The 24,859-nt window shown below is 47.6% G+C and overlaps 1 protein-coding gene across 29 annotated transcripts in view; it reads left to right on the forward strand.

Moving 5' to 3' along the window:
- The window catches only part of LOC3291023 (mushroom body large-type Kenyon cell-specific protein 1), a 111,942-nt gene that overhangs the window by 60,682 nt on the left and 26,401 nt on the right, over positions 1–24,859 (forward strand). For 21 of the 29 annotated variants that reach the window (XM_061641644.1, XM_061641638.1, XM_061641639.1 and 18 more), the window contains 5 exons: positions 15,065–15,457; positions 15,532–15,990; positions 16,099–16,451; positions 16,537–16,780; positions 16,866–17,097. In XM_061641644.1, coding sequence (XP_061497628.1) covers positions 15,065–15,457; positions 15,532–15,990; positions 16,099–16,451; positions 16,537–16,780; positions 16,866–17,097 — 1,681 coding nt within the window. The remainder of the gene's footprint in view (positions 1–15,064; positions 15,458–15,531; positions 15,991–16,098; positions 16,452–16,536; positions 16,781–16,865; positions 17,098–24,859) is intronic. The other 8 variants (XM_061641648.1, XM_061641647.1, XM_061641657.1 and 5 more) reach the window with 1 other exon arrangement.

Genomic DNA, 24,859 nt, shown 5'->3' on the forward strand with positions numbered 1-24,859 from the left:
ATATTTACATGCGAGTATGCGTTAAACGGTACCGACATTTTTAGGCTTTATGTAAGAGCCTTTTGCCTTCCTTGTAACAGCGTGGAACCCACACCCACCAATAGGGAGAGTGAGGGTGCATTACGAGGTCCTATCACGTTTTATAAAACTGCTTCCTGCTTCCACCGGGGAAAGGAATACGCGAAGCGCAAAAAGGAATCGTAGCAAAACATACGAATATGTTATTAATAATAGCTTTTCTGCGATAAGTTCGCTGCCAATCCTTGCATTAGCCATCCGTTTCGCTGCATTTGAGAGTGCAGAAGAAACTATCCAGTCGTATGCCAATTGTTCCACTTCGCCCAGTCATCTTACGCCAACGCAGCACCGCCGTAGACATCTTCCTCACCCGTCCTCTTGCCAGCATTTTCCTTCCAGCGGAAATGATAGACAACCATGCGCCTCCATCGTTATTTACTTCGTTTCCGTTTTGGGAGGGCGCAAAGCCCACCTTGTAGACCCGCCGTTTAAGGCCACCGAAATACTAATGTTTCATAACTTTTGGGTGGGTCCGTGTTGCTGTACGTTCGTTCCCTGCACCCGTCGTTCTACCAGCCCAATTCGTATTGGGAAAGGTTGTGGTTTGGTGTTGCTAATCAAATAAACAGCCCGCTCACACAAACTATGACGTCTGCTGGCGCTGATGTGTGCACACGGCAGGTAGCTTGTGCAAGGAAAAGACGTCACCTATTGACTTGTTTGTGCGAATTGTACCTAAGCAAGGGTTGAAATTGCAACCCGTTTGTTCAAGGTTTGTCAGAAATGCTGTGAAAGCTATAGGAGAATCGATAGTTTCGGAGAATCAAAACAGTCCTATTGGGCAAACCTTTTAGTTATTTCGTTGATGTAAAGCTCGTTTTTCATTAATCAATACTCATGTGTGTGTGCGTGTGGGTTTATTCGAAAAATTCCGGCCGGAAAAAAATGGATGAACAAAAATTCTTTCCGAAATAATGTTCCGCTTTGTCGCCGACCCGCTGCCGCCGTTCCCCTTTCCGGTGGCCACACTGCGCGAATGTGCAGCAAACACACACCCAATTGATGATTACGCCCGGTGCTCATGTTTATGGAGCGTATGTTCATTCGAGACGCCTAAACGACCACCCCCAAACCCAATCCCTGTGCGGTGGAATCAAAACAAAACTGGATATGGGTGTGGGGGGGGGGAACCCTCGCAGAGCACTAGAAACGAACGGAGTGAACAAGAGACAGCGAATCGAGCTAGAACGAGACACAGAAACGTAACAACCAAGGGAAGGGCCCTGCGTGCATGGTGTGGAAAGGTTTACGTTTTAATATACGAGTTTTTTTTTCTATGTATGCTCAAAAAGTACTTTTTTGTCCTCTCTTTTAAGCCCGCACCTTTTTCGTCCATTAGCCTGTCGCACATTCGATATTGTTTTTTTTTATCACGGCTCACATAATTCGACTGCCATTACTGCCGCCATTTCCGTTACGGATAAGGGTAAGAAAGGGAGTGATCAGCGGCCAGCGGTGCTACCTTGCGCCACCAAGCCACGGTGGTGAGCCCCCGCGGGTATAGTGGGCCTGCAGTATGCATTGGCCTGGTGTGCATGCATCTTTCGTGTGTGTGTGTGCTTGTGTTAGTGTGTGAGTAGATGTATGTTTTGCAGCGATCGATGCACTTTTTTTGCATTTCGTTCAACTACAATTGCACCCCAACGACTTTTTTTCGCCCCTCTGTGTGTATGTGTGTTTTTTTTTCTTTCACCAACAAAATTACCAATACGCACATATTTGCACACGTTGCACACACCGTTGCCCCGTCGTCCTTTCTGACCTATGTGTATGTGTGATGCATGCCACAGCGGGATAGGGCAGGGATGGACAGCATAATTATGGCTACAGTCCACCCTCGCTCTCTCTCGCTCACTCACTCGCTCGGTCTCTCTACCGCCCTTTTAATGTGCTGCTCCTCCGGGCTGGCAATGGATAATCATCCCTTTGCGGCAAATTGAATTGCAGGACCCGAAAATGAATTTCAGCTTTTCGTAAATTAAAAATGAACACGATGGGTATGAAAATAACAACAGCAAAAAACAACAACCCCGTTGTTTGGAGAAACAACGGGCTTGATCCCAGGAGCAATGCGGAAAGGTCGCCCCACTGCCAATGGAGACGCCTAGTGACATGCAACTCGCGCGCTTGCGTCTATTTGTGTGTGTGCGCTGTATTTTTTTTTATTTTTTTCAAATCCTATGGCAGTCAAGAGCGACAAGATATCACGGTGACACTGTGTGTGCCGAAGAAGGCTCGCCTATGCACGTCACATGCGATAAAAAACAAGCATACGTTCTCCAAGGTGGGGTGGGGAGGGGCTATGGTTGCTCCGTCTTCTAACCCGCCGGATGGCCGCACCCCGGGACAGAGCCAGATCGACGATTTACGTGTATTTACGGCTGAACAACCCGATTATATATATACATATACTTTTTTAACTCCAACCTATGGCTACCACCAACTCACTTTGCCACTCTCGCTTTGCCGAACCCTTTCCGGTAGCATCGTGCTATTATTATCCTATCATTATTTGTAAAAACATTCATGCAAAATTGATATAAATGACAAAGTGAAATATTTATGCATCATCGATGCAGAATCCCCAGGATTTTTAAATACACTCCTGCTCTTTTCCCCCTTTTTTTTTTGCTGCTGCAGTTTCGCTGGCACCCTTCAGTCTGAAGCCACCTTTTTCTGTTTTCGATTCAATAAGCCTCTAATATTCTCTTCGCATGGGACAGCAAGCTTTCAATCGGGCTCGGTATAATTTATTTTCCATTAGCAATTGTTATTGCATTTCATTGCTGTGCGTCCATTGTCTTGGGCCTATCTTGCCAAATGTGCGCAGGTTTTAAGATACAATTAATGAACTTTTACTTACTTACATCGATTAGCTACTGATTTTGAGCAAAAGATGCTGATAGACGCATCTAAAACTCACGTTTAGCGCAATATTGTGTGCTCAACTATTTTCAAAATTATATATATTTACAACTTTTCAATGTTTGTATTATAGACACCACCAAACCTTTCCCAAGATACGCCATCTACAGTCGGGGCTCATGCCCGGAGTTATTAAAGAACGGCAAAGACAGGTAGCGAACGTTCCCTTCACTTTTGCCCCTTCATGCTGGTGGCAATGCATTTGTGTTACTATTTCCGGCCAACCGCATGAAAAGAAGCAAAATTACATCTCCTCCAAAACCGAACATATGGCCTCGAAACTACACAAATACAGCGGTACGCTGTATGTCACGTTCATTCGCACTTCTTACGCTATCGATCCGCTTCGCTGCCGTTTTGGTCGCCATTTGGCGTCATCGTCACCAATTCCGTATCCCGTGCAGGATAGTTGGAACAGCGACCTAGGACACTCACTCTGGCACAGAGGGAAGAAAAAGTTAACTTAAACGTAAGGAGAGAAGGCACGAAAAAAAGCACCCACACACACACCCGAACAACTAGCAACGCTAGCTGTGGGGATTAGCTGAATGGAATGGAAACGGTTGGCGGTTCCCCCGACGTGGCAAAGCGGAAGAAATTTTACGACCGCGGACGAACCAAAACGAAGTAGTTGCTTCTTTTTGCTTTCAAATCCTGCCCTGCTCACTTGCTACCCCGGCATTCAACCATCCTCGCGTTGGTCTTGGTGCCCTTTTTTTACGCAGAAAAGTGGGTGCGGGAAATAATCGATAACGATGTCAAGCTTCTTTTTCAAACGTGTATAGTACCGTTTTCCACTTCGAGCCCCATTCGGGTTAAGCTTCTTCTTGTGCGGCACCTTGATTTTCACGGCTGCTCTGTCCGTAGCACCAAATGAGTGATTTCGGGCCAGAAACACACACACAGACAATATCATAAGAGAGTAAACCACAACTCAACTAACATTATAAAACTATCTATCACTTAAAGCGTCACCCAGCAGCTAAACCTTGGCAGTTTACAAATAAACCCATTCCTGGCAAACTGCTGATACTCCCACAATTTGGTATCATTGAAAAGAAGCATTGTGCTGAGCCGTGCTTATGTTTTGCGTGTTTCGCATCATCGCTCTGGTAGGCGTCTTGAATCGATGAATCGCAAAGAACAAGTAGCCCAATCCTTAAACCCAAGCTAGATTGGAGAAAACTGTCTATAACTCTGTTCCAAAAACATAAGCCCTCAATTTAACACAGACATACTCACGAATACATACCCCACGAGCCGGCGGTTTGGCCAGTGGTTATCCTTCCCAGGCATCTTGGCCATGCGCCGTACCTGTGGCCCGATACGGAAGACGCTTGCACGAAAATTGATGGTAAGAAGTTTGTTCGTTTGCTGATTCGTTTATTGATTACGTGTGGAAAGAAGCTAGTGAGGGGGTGCTCCGAATACGATGACCATGTACACATTTGGCTCCTACCGTTCGTGGTAGATAAAGGATCGGGTGCATCATGTATGCATGCACCTTTTGGGCAAAGATAAAAGATTATTGCACCGAAGGCATCTTTTTCATCTCACTGTCTATCGTTGCACGGCTCCCCATGCCCTTGCCCGGTTAGTGCCTGCTTGTTCAGGTGCACGGCCAGGATCGTAATCTTATCAGAGCAAGAAACAACATCCTGGCAGCAAGAAAACTGGACTCTGCACACGCTCCTTTCTCAGAAGCCAAGAAAAACCACCCGGAACGAATGCGGTGAGCGGGATACGGGAAGAGTAGGTATAGTTTAAGAAAATTATTAAGGATTCGATTTCTCCAAGGCGTGCAACCGGGAATCGATCCATCTGGCCAGCGCTTGTACCGAAAGCATCGATTGGTATTGGGAATGCAGGGAGTTGGCAACGATGGAAGAGATGCTTGATGAGCCTAGGATGCGTATCGGACGCTCTGGTTTGACTGGGAAGCATATGGCTGCTGCTCACCTGTCGGTGTACTGCTCACCGGGTGCCTGGTGTGTGGGGTGTACATAAAATTGGACCTCATCGCTTTCTTCCCGACGGCATCCACTCCGTACCATTGCAAAATCATTTGCTTTTGTAAGATTTCTGAGACGAAATTTTAGAATCTACTCGAATTAATCTTAAGACCAACGCTGGAACCATGCACGTCCACGTCCAACCGTCTGGGCTACATGCTCATGCTGTGGATGACCCTTCCCATATGCTATGTACATGCGTATGCGTTTCAGCAGGGTGTGAGTGGTTTTTTGATGACGTCCAAGAAAGGGAAGACACTTCCGTCTCTATCCATGCTACCAGCTGAATGCTTTACACCTGGAATGGTTCGGTTGGGTGGTAAGATACTTAAAGAATGGAAGAATGGGATGGATGAGGCGGGGGGAAGGGAATGCTCTTGACCGGTGTGAAAACTAACCGAAACCAAAGTGCACACCTCGTGAGGGAAAAGGGGGAAAGATTTTCTTATCGGCGATGATTTTCACAACACAAGACACAAAAGGCAAGTTTCATCCTTTCGTCGGTGTGCACGCACTGCCTAGCAGATACTGCCTAATTGGAATTGGAACCAGGGGGAAGGGGTAGCGGCTTGTAGTAGAAGGCGAGACAACCTTGCTGGATAGGCATAATATTTTGAAGAATCCTCCACTTTCTTCTCCACAAGATGTTGCACATGAATTGCATCACGGCAGCCATCGGGCATATGCCCCCCGCCTCTCCTCCCCAAACTCCGGTTTTCTCCTTGTCCGAGTGCGATGGTGCAATGGACACGGCCGATGTTTCGAACCCTCTTATGGTAAATATAAATTAAAGGATACCACCTCAACCCCTCCATCCATCTCCCCCTCCCTAATCGATTGGGAAGGGCACCTTCGTTTGGGCAACCTTCTTACCGAGTATGCCGACGAAACAATGTGAATTTATTGAGATGCATGAACACAATGCACGAAATCTGAAGAATACGGTCCCACCCATCGCAGCCGCACGGCATGGACAAACGGTCTCCGGATGCAAAGCAGTCTTGAGAAAGCCTCACAATCAATAAGAAACCCGAACGCATCGAAGAATTGATTGATGATCAAGTTATGATCGGTATTTATTACACAGCCTACTGGAAAGTCTTGTTCTTGAACGACTGGCAGCATTCCTTCCATTGTCGTAACGATTTCCACACTCTCACCAAGCCATCTCGGGTAAGAGGTAATTGGAAAATCTTCCTGCTAATCTGTTCCAACAGTGGTCCAAAAGTTTCCAGAATATGTTTCTTTGATAAGAGAGAAAGGCTTCCAGTAGACTGCTGCTGAATCTGCAACTCACCTAATGGCTGCTACGCTTCGAAACAGCGTCTTCATACACAAGATACTCGGAGGAGTGCTTGTTTTTGTCTTCGATTAGCAAGACGTTGTCCAGTCGGCCAGGGCGGTAGCAAGGATTGGAAATTTCATTAATTTTGATTTTAAAAAGACTCACAACCAAACCCATGGCTCGGGATAGTTATTTCTTCAGACAGAGCGAAACAGTTTGTTGGTGCATGCAGGAGGTATCGTCTTATCATTTTTAAGGAGTGTGAGGTTAGATGACAGAGGAAGACAAGAACAAAAAGAGATAGAAAGAGAGAGAGAGAGAGAGAGAGAGAAATGAACAAAAGAGTGAGAAAACGAGAGAGTAAAGGCAAATCTAATTGCTCCTTGTAAACTATGCATGGCTCCCAATATCCTTTCAATGACTTTGGTAGGACTTGTGCCACTCAGGCCTGTCTTAAATTATACCCCAGTCCTTCTAGCCAAGGCTAGATGCACACTTCTACCCCACGTACAATACAGGTTCACGTGCGAGATGAAACAGTTCCACCATCTTCACCGGCACCTTTCTTATGCACAAACTCCTTGGGCTCGGAATGAAAGAAAGTGGGCGCTTCCGAAGTCGAATGCAAATGACACAAGACGTTCGGACGCCACATAAAGATATCGAACCATCCCAGGGAACCAACCATCTTTGCTTGCATTCAATTTTCGTCCCCGAGAAAAAGCCTTTGGTGCATCCGATCCTGGAAATAGCTCGGATGAGCCGGGATGCCGGAATAATCTTGCCAAGCCTGGGCCGAGCAAATGTGCGGCGTAGTGACCGGAATTTTGGTCGTACATAAAACCCGGTGCACAACACCATGCGTGTGTGCGTGTGTGTGAGTCCATTCGTCGGACAATATCATCCCACCGAAGACACTGCCGGACATCGAATGCGAAGAAACTCTATTAAAATGCGTTTCGAAATGCCAAACCAAGATGCAAATGTGGTTTAAAACCTAAATTTGTACCCCTGCTATCCGCTATCCTCTCGGATTTGAATCTGCCCCGCAGAGCACGACCTTTCCACCGGCTTTCGGTCCTGTGGAGTCCTGCAAATGCAGTACACTGCGCGGCACGGGCACTGTCCGACGGCAACACGATACCAGGAAGACTTTCTCGGAGACATAGGAAATGTCGCTCAAGTACGAAATAAGATGAACAGGTTGTACGTGCCGGCAGCGTGTGTGAGGTTTGGAATGCAGCACAATATGTTGCACTCACACACACAATCATTGGTCGTAGGTCGACTCGGTTTAGGTTCAGGTGGAATCGTAACGTTGTTTGAAGATGCCGGAATGAGTTTTCAAGATGACACGTTTTCTGGCAATCGATGGAGGGTTCATTTGCTATTTGATCGACATGTATATTTAAATATGAAACAGCATGTATCGCCCAGCTAGGAGCGGGCAGTTGTACATTACTATCTAATCATTTTAAATTTCTTATGGATCTAAATACGGTTTGATGTGTTTTTTATTACATTCTAATCATGATTTCCAATTGCAATTTTCATCCCAAACTATGTGTACAACATGTAGGTACATCCCTCAACAGTTTCCAATATTAAACAAGCTAAGATTATAGTCACCATCTCGTCCGCACTCGTCCATGCGTTAACCATCGGAAAAGCAAAATTTCTTGCAAAACAGTGGTAAACTTCACTTCAAATCTTGCTCCTATTGCAGCGATTGAACTAACAACAACAGCCCTCTTTTCGTCGACTGCCAAATGGAGTGTCCCCACCCAAAAAGGCAATCCAAATGCAATTACAACACCCTGTCTCACAGCTCGCTGCTTTCCGCTTTCTTAACGACTGCTCTTTTCCAGTTACAGTGCCCCTTCCCCTCCTCCTCATCTATACCACTCACACTGAACTCAGAAATGATGCCAAAAATTGAAACATTTTATCAAGCGCAAGAAACTAGCTCAGTCCCAAGCCTTCGGTCCAAAAGGCGAAACAGCCGGACAAGACTTTGCCACCAGAGAAAGAAGACTATAACCAGATGGACGGATTTGTCCGTCGAATGCAATAAGTGTGCGTGTGGTGAGAGGGAGGGGGAGAAATAGTTCAACCCACCCATCCTTACACAGGATTACACAGAATGGGACCACAGCCACCCCATTTCTCGGTTCCTTTCCTCTTGCTAATCACATTTTCGGAGCTACCACCACGTCGATCGAAGACATGGCCACATGAAATAGCGTTCAATAGCCATGCATGCATGCCCGGTGGGGTGAGTGCTTTGCAACAAATCTCCAACCACCCGCCACCCTCGGCTTTAAACATCGTAACAAACCGCAACCGGCCAACTTCTCGCAAAGGCAATGCTTTCTCTTTCACACTTACCTTCTCGACTTACCACTCGATGACACCCATCTACCTACCTGTTCCCCTAAGCAGACACCTTACAGAATACCCAAAACACACACCTTTTTCGTAAATTCCACCCCAAAGGGCAACTCCAACTGGGTTGAAGGAGGATCGGGGTAGAAATCTTTGCGGAAACTGTGCGCGCTGGACAAAGGGCTGACCGCTTGTGCACGGTGCAGCACAACAACATTCGATTCTGCCCGAATAATTTATGGCACAATTCGAGTGTGTGTAAAACCTACGTAAACATGTTATTATGTTTATGATAAGGATTTTCGGTGCATCAGTAAGGTGCACGATGCAAAGGGGTAGGCAGGTAGGCAGCTGCAGGCAACAGGGAATCCATTTTGGGGAGGCGATTGGGCGGTCATCCGAAAATTTCCTAGCCAAATGGTCAGTCGAGATAAGGAAAAGGCGGTGGCCGACTGCGTTACGATGCATTGTGCATGGGTCCCATCCCACCCCTCTCCAAACAGGTCCAGGCGAGTGTTGGGAAAGGATTTCGGAAACTAGATCCTATTTACAATCGCACACGAAGACATTGCAGCTGCTGGTTATTGCCCCATTCTAAGACGATGAAATCCATCCGTTTTGTGCATCCAGCCCACATTGCATCCCAGTGTCGCCGTCTTTGTAGCTTCAAGCATGGTTTCTTCGATTTTCGATTCACCCAGGATCCCGGATGTGGAACACGGAGATGTGTGTGTGAGAGAGAGAGAGAGAGAGAGAAAACATGAGAGAGACGGATGTGGGGAGTCGGATGTGGGAAAGAAGGTAGTTGCAATGCACCCAGAAGGCAAGCACGAATTGATATAAGGCATAAGGCAAGGCATATAAGCATCGGTGCCTATCGAGTGGAATGAGAATGAGGTTCATTGGGTTTGAAATTTTCTTCGAGCTACATTAGTGTACGCATACAGGCCGGTCACAGGCCTAGCTGTAGCTCGGTTTTAGTCCTTTCGAATATGCACTTTCTTCTGGAGCAACACTCCTGCTGCACCTTACCCGCCCCTCAATTGTGTAGGAAGTCGAACTTTCATCTTGCCAGGTCCAAGCGACCAGGACCACTCTAACCAGGACCTTGCTGCGACACAAGACATCATCAAGACTTCTGGTCTGATCCTTGCGTTTGTGCGTGCTTCCTTCTTCTCAAACATTTTTACCCCGTTCCTTCCCCACTACCCACGCACCCAGTGCGAAAGGGTACGAATTTTCGGATGCATTTCGGATGCATCAATAATGTAGGAGGCAGTCGAAATTAGATTGTAAAGTGCACACAGTGGGCGTTCGTAGCAATTGCTCGTGTTCTTGGGGCAGAGGCGATGGCCAGTAGGCCATCATGTGTGGCTGTTTGCAGTAGAAGGATCGGGACGAGCCTGAGCCCCGATTCCCGCCCCAATGTCGTACTGCATCCTGTTTTCTTTCATCTGGAAAGAAACCCCCAAACGGAGATGTTGATGCTAGACAATGCTCAGCTTTCGGAGGCCACCCGACTGGGGATGGTGGCGGTGTATCGGTCGGTCAGAATATTTCCAAACACCTCGCATACCCCCCAACGCTTCCTCCCCCTCGATCAAAAGGAGAGAGAGAGAGCGAGAGTGGGGCACTTTCTTCGATACTGCCGGCACAAAACCGTTCCTAATCTTCGTCGTTCTTCTTTACTGCCCCCGAGATAGCCGAGAGGCGTTTGGGGCTACTGCTCGGACAGCAATGCAACGAAGGTTTGTGGTTTTTCCGGCAGAAGCAGAAGAGCACATCGAGAAGACTTTTCGAAGACTTCCTTGGTGCGCTAGATTAGAAGGAGCAGTCTTCTTATTCTTGCTTCGTCCAGTGCTGCATCTTCTACTCCCTTGCTTAGTATACCGTTCAATGCAACACAGCGATGCTTCGCTCGCACCAGCCCAAGGTGGGATGGTAAATTCGGGATCGGATCGAAGATTTGAAATTTCCTTAGCTCCATCTCCCCTGCTCCTTACCGGCATGTTGAGCTTACTGGAGGGGGTGGCACACCGATGCGTATATTGGTGCGTGCGTGTTTATATGCATGGAGCTGGTAAGATTTCGATCAAACACACAATGCAACGCCGGGGAAAGTGGTGAGACGACACGGTTGAGACGACAGCACCTTAGGATGTGTGGCCAGAAAATGCAATTTTCGAGAATCGAACCACCCCGTCACCGTGCCACCATCCAGCATCCGTGGACAACCTGTGGGCGGCTGTGGTAAGGGCATCATGGACTCATGCATTCATTCTCACTCCTTCCGGTTTGGTCGCCTAGGTTCGGGAGACTTTTGGGGCCATCAGCTTCAAAGAGCTATGCGCCAAGAGAGTATTTGTGTGTGTGTGAGTATGTTTCGGCAGTGGGGGGTGGTAATCGAGGGTGGACAATAGCAAGATGAAGAAGTACGTGGCCATTTCATCCAATTTTCGGTAGGAGCAGCAGTCGGGACAATACTAAAAGGGGTTCCCCAACTCCATCTCAACCTCCTCCTCCTCCTCGTCCTTGTGGTGGTGGTTGACAAGCTTGTAGTGGTAGTCTTTCCTTAAATAACAAGGGACGAAGACGATGTTTGCACGATTGGAAGGAAATTTGCCACCGACACACAGGAGCAGTAGTTTGAGAGTGGTGTAGGAGTATGTGAGGAGGAGGACGAGAGGGGTGAAGTAATAATGAAGGAGCCGGTGCCGTTTTTGGTGATGATGGAATTGCTATTGGTGTTGATATTTTTGATATTCTTATCCGTGCCAATGCAATGGGCCTCCCTACCTTCGCCGACTAGCGTCTTGCGCTTCGTTTCCTACCACACTGCTGCATACGCACAACACGTGCGCACACGCGAAGCCAAAGCACGTACAAGCAGCAGTGGCATCGTCTTTACAAAACACCAGTGCACCCGTCGCGCAAGGAACAAAACATACACACATCTTTAGCATTCAGCAAGCCAAACCGAACGCACACACTGGAAGGGAGCGGGGTTAGAGGACGATAAGGATACATCAAGATTGAGAGCCGAAATACGCACACACAAATCGAGATGGACGCAAGGGGAAAAAACACACAGACATGAGTGTGCGTGCATGTGTGTTTTTGTTAGTGTGTATGTGCGTATGACAGAGAGAGAGAGAGAATGAGGGAATAAGAGAGAAAGAGCAGTCCACTTTAGCGAAAGCCGTAAGATTCAACCGGTTCCGTACGCAGCAGCGTCTTGGTTGCGGGACAGAAATAATAATACTTAATGCAAACTAATATTGAAATAATGAAATGCATTATCGATTTTCTATTTATTACTTATGTATGTGCGTAGGGTCCAGTTTCGGAGCTGAGGCATGTTTCGCACCCCCTCCCCCCTTCCTTCCATCCGATACACGGTGCACACGTACCACGCCCCACAACATGCGTGCTACTCAGCACCGCAGGCAGGATGTAAGCCCCTTCCCCCCCATGTACGTCCTCTCCCTCCTGCCCGGTGTGCCGTTATCGAATGGACATGGGTGGAGCAGTGGGCTGGTGTTGAGATGATGCACCGCGTTTAGTGCAACTGCAATTCGTGACCGATGAACCATTGTACGGGAGGGATGTGAGAAGCAAGAAAGTTTGGCAAAATCGTGTACCGTACCGCGCGCGAGAGCGAAGGGGGAGCCGGACACGCAGGGTGAGTCGTGTTCCCGAACGCACTTTGCGCTTGTTACGCATAAATGAAGCCTTCCTTCCTTTCGTGCTTCCTTCTGGTCGTTCGTTCTACTGCACTACAGCCGAATTCCTTGGCTTGCGTATCGGCGGCGTACACCAAATCGTTGCCGAGGATTTTCACTGCTTAAGAACCCAAATCCGGTGCGGTGTGGAGTCTCCGCACTCGAATTTCTATTTTCCCACCAGCACCTCTCTCTCTCTCTCTCTCTCTCTCTCTCTCTCTCTCTCTCTCTCTCTCTCTCTCTCTCTCTCCCTTTGTTTCTCATCATCCTCCACGGTCAAATGATTTCGCCCATACACGGGGAACAATAACGGGCAAAAAGGACGTGGTGGACGTGGTGGACGGGGTGAACGGGAGGGAGCACTGCATAGAACTGCATAAAGAAAGGGGTAGCAGCGATCCAGCGAGGCACAGCACGCGTAAATGACATGCACACACGCACGGGGATGATGAAAATGGTCTCGCGCCTTAGGGCAGGCGGTTCTGCGATGCGTACGATGGAGGCGATGGGTGGTGGTGTGCTACTGGCGGCAAGGATGGTGGCTTCTTTTTTCTGTTTTGTTTTTCTGCCTCTACTTCGATGCGTGTGCAATCGTTGTACCGCATCTACCATTATGCGTGGAGCGCATTATCTACACGGGCTTTTTTCTCGACTTCGTACGTTTTTGGTGCAAACACTCGATGCAAAATAGCTACATTTTGTTACCTTTCCCTTATCTGCTGGTTCGGGCGATAGAAGGTGGGCTGCCGTTTGCTGCGTTTTGCTTTTGAATAATAACCTAAGCAACCTAAAACGCGCCCCGGCAGTAGTGCACTAGCCGTATGCAGAGTGCACTAGCCATGGTGTGCGGAGAGCAGAAAAAGTACGCATTTTTAATATGCCTTCACCAGGTCGATCGCTGCCATGAACGATAAGAAGTAGAAGGGGGGGAGGAAATCAGCGGCACACGGCAAGGAACACGAAACCTCCTGTGTAATGGGGGGTAACGCCGTAGCTGGCAGTGCAGGGGAGGGGGAGAGTTTCCTTAATTATTATCCTTGCCGCCACGCTCTCTCGGCAGTGCTTAACCGACCGCGTCTAGCGTGTGCGGAGCCGGCACAAGGACTTTACAGTTTTAACCGAATAGGTTAAATGGGTCAAAATTGCGTGTGGTTCGAATTCGTGCCCCGTGCACGTCTTCCGTTTGCAAACAAAATTGTGTGTGAGTGTGTGTGTCGGGGGGGGGGGGGGGGGGGGTCTTTCTGGGCACCCGCACTCATGCCAGGCAAGCCACCATTGCATTCGACGGTCGAACTGTACCGTCACCATGCCCCGGTGGGTGCTACGGAAACGGAAAGTAATTAAAATTTGAAAATAGGATCGAATCGAGCTATCGAAGGGAAGCAACCTCCCTGAAGGGGTTGCTACACTCTTATTTATTTGTTTCTGTTGCTCCCATTGCGAGAATAGATAAACTACTGGCAGTTTGGCGGGATCGGGGAATAGAAAAAACAAATCTGCCATAGAACAACAAATGTATGAACAGTGTGTACAGTACAGGCTGATCTGAACAGCAGCAGAAACAAAAAAAACACATGACTACTATTTTTCCCTGTCGAGAGGGGACCCCGTCAACAACAGAACAGAGCATTACAACCTCAACTCATAGCGGTGTGTGGTACAAAGGTACAAAAAATTACAACATTAATGTAAAGCTAGAAGCTTGAAAAAATAACCCATGTTCATTTGGGTGCCTTTTTTCCCTCTGGCCTCAATTTGTGAACCCTACGCTGAATAAATGTGCCTATTGTAGGCAGTTAAACAAAAAAAAAACACACAGTGCACAAACGTACACACACATGCCTACATGGCGCATTAAAGGTGGCAGGTGGCAGGAGATACGGGTGGGAGAGTCATAGTAAATGATTATTGATTAGCAAAGTTCTTATGGGCTCCCTGTATTTCCGCCCCTCAGTATTCAGCTTGGCACATTCCTCATTTCAACCGCTTTTTAGCATGTCTGTCGAAGAAATTAAACGTAGCGAACAGGGAACGCCAAGAGAACGTACGGAAAGGCTGGAACTGATTTGTAATTAGTTGAAACATCGATTTTGAAATAACACACACATACACGCGCACACAGCCTTCCTTCTGTACCCTGTCTAAGGAAGCAGCGGTAAGGCCGACGGGGCGGCTGTTTCTTACTCGTTCGAACATTTCTTACAATAAACCCTACCACAAACGTGTTTCAGTAAGCACAAATTTCAATCAGTCTTGCAAGGATTCATTCTTGTTTCATGCAATCACGATCAAACAAGCTGGGTCAATTGAATGATTCGGATTCAATTCAGGTGTGTATAGGGAAGAACTCCTTTTCCATCTTACGTGCTTGTCAACTCGTGATGTAAAAAGTACATTTTACTCAAGGAAATGGTTGTAATTCTACTCTATGTAATTGCACTCTTTCCAACAAATGCTCTGTATTTTATTGTGAAAACATTAGAACTGTAAATAAATAACCCGGCTGGCTGATCTTCCTCTCTCTCTCTCTCTCTCTGGAATGCTAAAATTTCATCAAACAACTTTAACGTTTTTCTCGGTTAGATGGGGCGTATGTTTCTGTTTCGGAGCTGTGTTTTAATCTCTTTCGCGTTGTCCATCCCCGTCTCCCCGCACAGGACTAGAACGTGTCGCTGAAGAATTGATGGGACGCAGGAAATGGAAACACTATCAGGACGTCCTAACGCGACAACAGTTGAATCTGCTGGATCCCAGCACGACAAACTCCACCGAGGACGATCTACTGACCGGCACGACCGGTGTTGCAGCCGCCGCCGCCGCAGCAGCTGCTGCAGCCGCGGCCGCCCAGCTACACCAGGGGCAGCTGATGAACTCCGCCAGCGCTACAGCCGCTGCCACAGCCCTCGCGCTAGCTGGTGGCGGCATGATCGATCAAAAGACCAATCATCCCGCCGCCATTGTGGCCGCAGCCAACGCTGCGGCCGTGGCTTCCCTCACTACACCTGCCGCTGCCCAAGCCGCTGCCAACACAACTGCCGCGACGGCCATAGGTAAGTTCCGGGAGCTTGGCATCACAATTGGTGGGCGCAACGCATTCTAATGACCCTTTACTTCCCCCGTACAGTGAGAAATGGGCACTGCCAGCAGGACGACGTAGATGTCGACCCGAAAACTGCTGCCTCCGCCAGTCCCGACAGCCCGCGGGCAGCCAACTGTCTGGCGTCGGAAAAGCTCAGCCCTTCCAGTGCCAGATCTCCCCGGCACGGCAAGGACGATCGTGCCGCTTCGCCAGTATCGCGCAACTGTCATACCAATGACAACGGCACGGCGACACCGAGGACGGGAGCGACCGACGCGGAAGGAACGCCTCCCCTGTCTGCATCGCCCTCGGGCACGATCGAGCGTGATCCCGCCAGGCCCAAGTCGACCTCCGGCACCGAACAGGCAGCTCTCGTCGAGCCTAGCATACCCAACACTCCTGATCGTGGTCGCGCATCTTCCGTCGCGAGTCCGGACGTGCGGGGAGAGCAAACTGCTACCGAGCATGCCGAAAGTATGTCCATCGTGAAACAGGAACCCGTAGGTAAGTTTACTCTCTTGATCCAGCGCTGTCCGTTTACCCGAATCCCAAAAAGAGTTGGTTTCTTTTGTTCGGTTCCAAATGGTAATTTCGTCCAATCCCATTCCACAGAGCATGTAGATCCCTCGCCCATCAAATCTGAGCAACCGAATCCAGAGGTGGCGGTCGTGCCGAAGCTGCCTATTGTTGGAACCAACAACAACAACAACATCATCAACAGTAACAACAACACGATCCAGCATCGCAGCAACGGGATGGCGATAGAAGACGGTTCCGCCGGCACCAAACCGCTAACAGCGGAAACACCGGCCGAGCCCGAGGCGGCTACACCGGTCGACTGGAAGCCACAGGACAAGTGTTACTTCTGCGTCGACGGCAAGCTGCTGACTGTGAATGAGACGGGTGAGCTGGTGCCGGAATCGGGCCCGGCTCCGACCGAAGCAGAGCTCCGACTTAATAGACGGGTAAGCTTCGAAATAACTGAGTTTTTCTGGTTTAGTATTTGCTGCAAACAATTTACCCTGCTACTGCGCCCTGTTTGTCCCATAGGCTGCCGCTGCTGCCGCACTGGCCGAGTCCGATAGCGATACGAGCGAGAGCAGCGAGCCAGAGCTGCTGGCTAGTCTTCTGAGTGCCGGTGCGGCCGGTGGAATGTCCAACAAGTCGCTGGTAGCTTTGCTGCGTGAAGCCGGCGCCTCTCAAAATCTTCCCTCGCTGCAGTCGTTCGTGGCACAGTACACCGCGGCCGCTTCGTTGCAGGGTCTTCAGCCAAATCTTGCCCAGCTCTACAACCGTAAGTTTGGGTCATCCTCCGTAATCCAGCTCCTGTTCAGTGCGTTGTAACTCTTGCTTGCCTTACCTATCTCACCTCACTCTAGCAGCGCTATGGTATTCACAACTCCAGCAGCAGATGTCACCGAGCGCCGTCGAGACGGCAGCTGGGGGAGCCGCAACGGCTGCCCTCAGTCCGACAACGGCGGCCAAAATGGCGGCACAGCTCGGCGCGGTCGGAGGCACTGGGGAACAACCGCTCGATCTCAGCGCAAAGCCGGGCACTTCCGGCATGACATCATTGCTCAGCAGTATGATGGATCCGAAGCACTTGTACAAGTAAGTGACGCATTGTTACGTATCTTCAGTACAACTTGAACGCACGATTGTACGTTCGCCCTCTATAACGCTGCATTGCAACGATTTCAATTTTCTTAGGAGGAGCAGGTATGATGGCCTGATGGTAATCGAACCCAATTCTTCCGATGAACGAGATACAAATTGCTCAGCCAATGGCCATGGCCGGCCCAAACGGTGTCGTCCATGTCGCTATTTTTTAATTGAATTTTACCCCGTTGCTTTGCGACTCCCCGCTCCGTTCTTTACATTGCAGTGCAGTGCAGAAGAATTGAAATTCGATACTTACAGCCGCGGTATCACACACCCGGTTGACCCATTAAAGCGCACCGCCGCATCGTGTGGAAAGGCGCGGAGATAATGAAAATATACTGGCTGTCGATTGTTTTCCCATTTTCCCTAACTGAAGCCCCACGAGCGTCACAGTTCGCTTTTGCCACTGTAACCTTGTCCGCCCCACACGGAAGGTGGTAGGAAGAGTGTTTCGTTAAAAAAGAAGCTCACATTGCTTGCCGTGCCGCGCAACCAGATCACGAATTCCACTTCAAGCAAGCATATCGTGTCAGGGAAAACAAAGGAACTCTCGCATGTCCTTCCCGATCTCTTGAGGCAATCGAGCGATAGCGATTCGATTGATTGGTTTTGATTCACTGCCGACCATTCGCACCCGCATGTGTTGCACCGAGGTGGCGCTATTTTGGTCCCCGGCCCTTACCCGGGAGTTGGACCTGGTATTTTTACGACAGCAATCCTCCAAACCTTCGCAATTAACAGTGATTTCTCATTAACACGTTCTCCTCTGGGACTCCGGTGACGTTGTTGTCCGCAGCGTATGTACCCGTGCCGATTGTTGAACAGGAGCTCGCTCTTGTATCATGTACCGGTCGGTCCACCCACAGTCCACACTTAAAATGGGGGATGCAATCGGGGGGGAGGGGGGGGGGGGGGAAATCTATTAAAAAGTATACCCATTTCCCTCGTTTTCACTTACGCGATCGTCACACCGTGGGTAAACTATCGTGCACTCGTTGATCGTTGCTATCGAAGAATAAATTTTTAATTAGTAATTTGAACGCTCCAGCTGCTAGCCAGCTGCTTGGGGTCGCTTTCTTTCCTCGCTGCTTTAAAGAAATAAGAGGATTTGCCAATAGCGGTTCGTTCTTTGTTTGTTTTACTTAATATAGTGCTGGTTGCTGCCACATTATCTTACGCGATGCGATGGAGAAACAGTTTAGATACATAGGAGTAAATCATTGTACATAGATCAAGTGCACTTGAATAAAATCTAAAGAGCCCTTTTGCATACTTTGAGAATTTCTATGAATTTGAAAAAAAAATCTTTGCTTCAACGTAAGGGAACACATCATAATCAACGGTCATAAGAAAATAAAAATAAAAAATAAAACGATCGATGGTTGTTCATCAGACAGTGGAGCCATTCTAACGATTTCGACCAATGCAAACACACGCTGGCGTAATACCGTTTAGGGTGGATGAAAAATGTTGCGTCTTTGCGGTTTGACAGCTGCCCGTGATTTCTTAACACATCGTAACATTTCGCTGAGGTTTGCAAACTGTGCTGGCCAGATTTTTATATGCTCGCATCATTTGTCAGAACGAGGCGTCCCCCGTGTATTCCTTTCAGCGTGTGTTTCGCATCCTAACAAACACGTGATCCGTTGCACTTGTCTTTGCTTGCCGAGAGGCAATGCACTCCAATTGACCCAGCGCAGTCCCCCTACCAGTTGTAACCGAGCTACACATGCAAATGTGTCTTCCTGCACATGCTGCGCCAACGCCAACAAGCATTAAAAAGAAAGGAGCGGTACAACGAAACACAAAACAAACGCATACGCACAATCTCGCATCTGACGCGCTGCTGCGTTACACTATCATTTCATCCCATATGGACCTTTCCGATCCCGAAAATACCGCAAAGTTCGTTCACTTCGCATCTCTAACGGGAGGCGAATCTTTTCGTGCAGATTTTGAGGCTTCCACGCTTCCCCGCCCTGCTCCACGTGTCGGCCCTCCCGCTCCACTGACTCGGGCCACTGGCTCTGGAGTCGTGGTGAAGCAGCAGATGCGCGCGCGTGAGGTTAATTTGCCGCCAAAATAATCATCATAAAAACGGCAGCAATAACGGCAATAATCATCATCATCATCATGCATGTTGCGAAACGGGCTGCAAAGCGTAGCACCCAAAACAAAACGAAGCATCATCGCTGGAGCATCGTGGCCCTTGCCAAACCCGGTGCATCATCGCCATTGACACGGGAACGCGGCCAAATGTGTCAAAAACTTGGTGCACTCTGCACAGCACTTTGCCTTCGGCCTTTTCCAGCACATTGCCCTTCCACTTTCACCGTATTTTGTTTTTCCGTTTTTTTGTTGTTGTTGTTGTTGTTGGATCCATCTGAATAAATGCCCTATACCCCCGAAACGAAACTGATGCGATGCCAAAAACAAAAAATAATTCAACGGCTACAATTTGGCTGACGGTAAACGAATGCATGTTTCTCGTTCTCGTACATCGCTTACCCTTTTCGGGGGTAACCCTTTCGCTTTTCATTCCCGTTTTGTTTGGCTTCTCGGCATTACATCCCGGCTGTGTTTCTTTTGCACAAAAAGTGCATATGCAGTGCAAGGAAGCCGAATGCAAGAGGGACGGCAAGAACGGCAAGACGACAAAGTAGTCGGTCGAGGTCATTGCTCTCGGGCATTTTCTCTCAACTTTCCTTTTCGTTCGCGTTCTGACTTCGTGGTAGTCGATCGGCTGAAAGTTGCACGGAAAACAAAAACGAAAACAAGGCTGCTTGCATCAACCATTACACAATTTAGGGGACCGCTGGGAAATGCATCTTCCAAATTTAATTTTTAATCGTATATTTCTTTTTGCTCTCCTGCTTTCACTTTGCATGTTTTGGGGCGCGCGTGTTGAACGTTTTGTTGCAATGCGCTTAGCGCACGCAACTACATGTGGTACACATTTGTGCAAGCTCCAATCTTTGATCGTAATATAATAGTTTGCACATGATCTTAATTCCAGCCCCAAATTCAGATGCTTAAAATCGGTTCAAAACGCTTCCGTAGCTCCCTTTTAGATTCTTTATATGTTCCTCTTTTAAGAAGAACATGCGTACATTATTCCTCCCTTCTCGTACTCGTACGCTACACAGCGCTACACATCTCTCAAAATAATGTGTTTCTTATTTACTTATCTACCACCCTAAAAGACACCTTCGAACTCTCGCCCTTGCTTGTTTGCCTGGCCGCGTTCTTTCATCATTGGTCGCAGTGGCACTTTGCATCAAAAAGGGTAGCTTTTGCGGCAGCACCGTGCACCGTGTCACTGTACCGCATGACAAATTAGTACCAGCGCGTTTTATGGATCGTAAGTGTGTGATTCTTTTCACACCAATCTACGGTTAACGTGTTGAGCGTTTGACAAATTGTAAGATTGAAGCTGACGGATGCATTCTTTGTCGACGAATTCATACGTGCAGTTGCGCTTCATAAATGCAGCAAAATATTGCACATTTGTTCTGGAAGATTTCCAAATTGATCCAACAAGAGTGAACAAGGAGATGGCAATTACTTGCTCGTCTTTAATAATCTCGTTTCATAATCAACCACTCCAACATATTACGCGACATTTATTGTGTGAAATGAATACTTTTTTGCATTAGCTACTGGATCATCGTTAACTCCTAGAAATGAGAACAGTTCTGAGAATTAATTATCACCATTCATCCTTAGCACAATTATCATAAGAGTTAGCTAAGCTCGTGCAGATAGATGCATGCCATCGTATACAATTGTGTTGCACGAAATGCAATGGAAAAATATACATTTTATTCCTGCATCCCGCCTGAAATGCATGCATGATCGGACCATTCTTTCGCCCGACATCATTCAATGTATTCACCCATGTGATATTCATCCATATTTCTTTTTTTCCATTTCCATTCTTTTCGCTGCAAAATGCTTAAACACCATCGGGTCAATAATGTTGTACCATCAAAAGGATTTTTCTATTCCATTTTATATATAAAAAAACACACACACACACACATGCACTGAAAATCTATTCCATTGTTTCTGGCTGTTAATTGAATGATGCACCTGTCGGAATTTCTCTATTTTTCCACATTTTATTTCCTTTTTGCTTTTTTTTTTCTGCCTGCGGCCTTTGTCATTTGGAGTTTGTTTTTTTTTTGCCATGCAGTGCCACAATATATGCACTAGATGGTGCCAGCGATGAACAAAAACAAAATTATTGAAAAAGAATTCAATGGATTTGCAACCATATTTTTGTTGCTTGCGTTTGCTTTTCCCACATCTGCCCGGCATGGATGTGTGCATGGACGGATGCGTGTTTTTTCAAATCGTTCACAAAATAATCATTTCCATAGCATAGTTTTTTTTTGTATGTGATGCATCACTTTTCTCGTAAATCGCTTTTTATGATTTTTCCGAACTCTATTCGCACCTATTTTCATTGGCACTTCGGCGGAAGCAATTCGCACCGGATGGACTTGAATGCGTTTGGTTGGAAATACGTTGAAATAATACAAACAGTCGCTATGTCACACACACACCCACACAACAATATTTATCAACGAGTGTATTCCAATTAGAAGCGGCGCTAGGCTCGTATGGTGAGGTTGGAAATATTTCATTTTATTTTGTTGCACTCCCCAACTCTCCGTTGTCCACAGGCTTACCTTGCCCTAACAAATGGTCGATGGATTAAAAATGGTTTTGTTTCTTTTTATCGAGCGTGCGTTATCTTTGAAACCCAAACAGTAAAGGTGAAAGACTGGCCGGTTTTTTTAGCCTTCCTTTTGCGAATCTGTTGCTGTTTTGTTGCCGAATATTTGACAGCGGTACAAGCGCAACTTCAAAATGCATGCATATAAATGTTTCAGCGACACCAATCAAGCTGATATAATTGGCCATTTAATGGTATAAGAACGATTTTGTGTATGACAAACGTTAGTTTGCATCTTCCCTTTTCGCGCGAATATATTCTTAGAAGCGTATAGTCAAAATAATATCTGGGATGGATCGCATTCCTTTGAACGAAAACGAGTTTGCTTTGAAGCAAATGAAAGCCACCTGAGCACCACGGTAATGGTGATACGTGGCAAATTATCATCATGTTTTAAATAACCAGAAGGTAACACGATAAGTTTGAGTGCTTGGGTGTCATTGCGGGAACAGTTATCTTCCATATTTGCTCGTAATAGAGCGGGTGGTCGTTCGGTGCTGTCTGTAACGCAACGTATTTTCTAAACAATCTTCCACTGCTGCACCACTAGTGCGGCAGGGATGATTCGAATGATGGCAGCCGGTTATGTGACCATAGTCCTACTCACCTTTGATCTCATTTCGCGAGGAAACGAACGAAAGGGAGAGAGAGAGAGAGCAGGGGACAGCGTTGGGGTGTTTAGCTCGAAAGAGGCTCGAATAAATTGTTAACGCAGCAAAACGCTCGGCCACACCAAAACACAACCAACACACCGACAATCTCGGCCGGATGCAGATCAACCACTGATCGGCCATCAAATGTCAGCAACATTACGAAATGCCACTTGCGTAGCGCAGCGTTTCGCGCCTCTCGGACCACGATGATGATGGAGGGCTTACGTCGCGCTGTGGCGACCTCACAAACTCGCTCGTCGTCGTGACCTTTTTGCGTTGATTCGTTTTCTCGCATGCTGTGTTTTTTATTCCTTATTGCAATTTCAGACCCACACTCCTCGAGGTTATACCCTCCTCCCTCCAGTATGTTTTTTTTTTAGCCCATAGTGCCTAGTGCCCCAGCGCCGACGGCACGCATATTTGGCCGCGATGCAACGTTGTGCCGGCCAATCTTCTTGGACAAAGAAACTGACAAGGGCCGAACGGCAGGAGAGAAAAAATCCCCCGAACCGATCGAAAGGGACAATCTTGCTATGGGGGGGAGGGGGGGGGCGGGCGCAAGAGAGCACACGCACACACAGCGCACATTGCCGCGCTAGCGAGCGCTTGCCGCATCGCATTGAACTACGATGGTGCGTTGCATTGCTGCAATTTTAATCGAAAATTACCTCCTGCGCCGCCACTGCCACTGTTCAGATTCTTGCAACGTTCGCCACCGCCACCGTCGGAACCCCGAAACATGCACAGAAATCAGGCGTAGGGTTTAGGGGAGTACACGAGTTTCATAAATAATAAATATGACCTTAAAATATTTAATCACATCGATTCGCATTCGACGCAAACGGTACGTCCTGCGGGGAGCGGCATAAGCATACCTGCTACCCCAAGTTTCAGGCCTTGTTTCTTGAGCCCAAGGCTCACATCCAACAAAGACTTCCATAACCCGCTGCGAGAGTGATGAAAGGGGTAAACATACCTTCGACAGGCGTAACCCAGCGCTGTGCCAATTCCGCCATACACAATGTGATAAAAGTTGTAACAAAAAATAAGTAGATGTGGTTCCATCTTTATTGATATGATGATATTGTCACATAGTCATTCAAGAAAACGTCATAAATTTACAAACAGCATCGCCCGTTTATTGGCAACTTCTTACGAATGGACCATACTAATCTGTCCCAAAACGATATAGTTTCTACTGCCTTTGTGAATGCCAAATATTGTAACAGCTAACCAAGTCTTACGGAAACTCGATAACATTGGTTGTGTCATTAAAAAGAAACAATATGAGGCAACATTCTTATGTATGTGTATGCCTGGAGGCAGTTCAAGCGATTGGACGTGGAACGTTTGATGTAATTTGAATTCGTTTCTAGCAAAAATCGATAAATTATCAAAATTCTGCGCTCTCCCATACATGTATGGAGCACTAAGCTGTCGCCACCGCATGAGGACGTGTCATCAAATTTTCATAAAAAAAACACACACACACAAATACCCCTCCACCCCCCCCACCTCCCTCCCATCGACGCGCGGGCCTGCCCTTCCAGAGAAAGGTTAATGAACTTGCCGAACTTCCGTTCAACTTACTACGTTGGTATTATATGCTGCCTGCGCTAGCTGCGCTACCCGTTTGAAAGGAAAAGGAACCGAATCTTCAAAGGTACGCCATACGCGCGACACGTTACGAGCTACGTATGCAGCCAGGGGCTCGCCGTCCTCAGATGCATTTGCACTCGATGCAACGAATTTTTCCCCGGACATTCCCTTGGACCCCCCCCCCCCCATTCCAACGGCATCAGCCCAATCCGTGTGGTAGGGTGGTGGCTGGCTCGCTTGCAACTGCTCGCTGTGATTGAAAACTGCGGAAGGAACTTCCTTTTGGGACGGGCCTTCCTTTTATTGGCTCAAAAGAAGAAAAAATGCATATACGATGCATTTATTCTCTCCTTTTCTCTCTCCTTTTCCTCGTCTGTGTATCCTCTCTCTTTCTCTCTCTCTCTCTCTCTCTCGTTCTTTTTGTGCTGTCAAACACAAATCTTTCTCTTCTTTCCACATGCCTTAGTCCTTTTTGTGATCGAGGATTTTAGATTCACCTTCACCACCGTTCACCGGCAGTATCCTCCGGCTTCCCGCTCTGAGTGCATTTCACACTGAATTTGCATTTCTGTCACCAACACTCCACATAACACACCAACACACACACACACACATATACATTTGCTTAGTTGTATGAGGGGTTCACATGTGAGAGTGCGAAATTTCAACAACAAAAAAACACACACACACCCTTTCACACTGCCACACCGTGGCCGTC

The sequence above is a fragment of the Anopheles gambiae genome, chromosome 2 (assembly GCF_943734735.2).
Source record: "Anopheles gambiae chromosome 2, idAnoGambNW_F1_1, whole genome shotgun sequence".
Taxonomy (NCBI): Eukaryota; Metazoa; Arthropoda; class Insecta; order Diptera; family Culicidae; genus Anopheles; species Anopheles gambiae.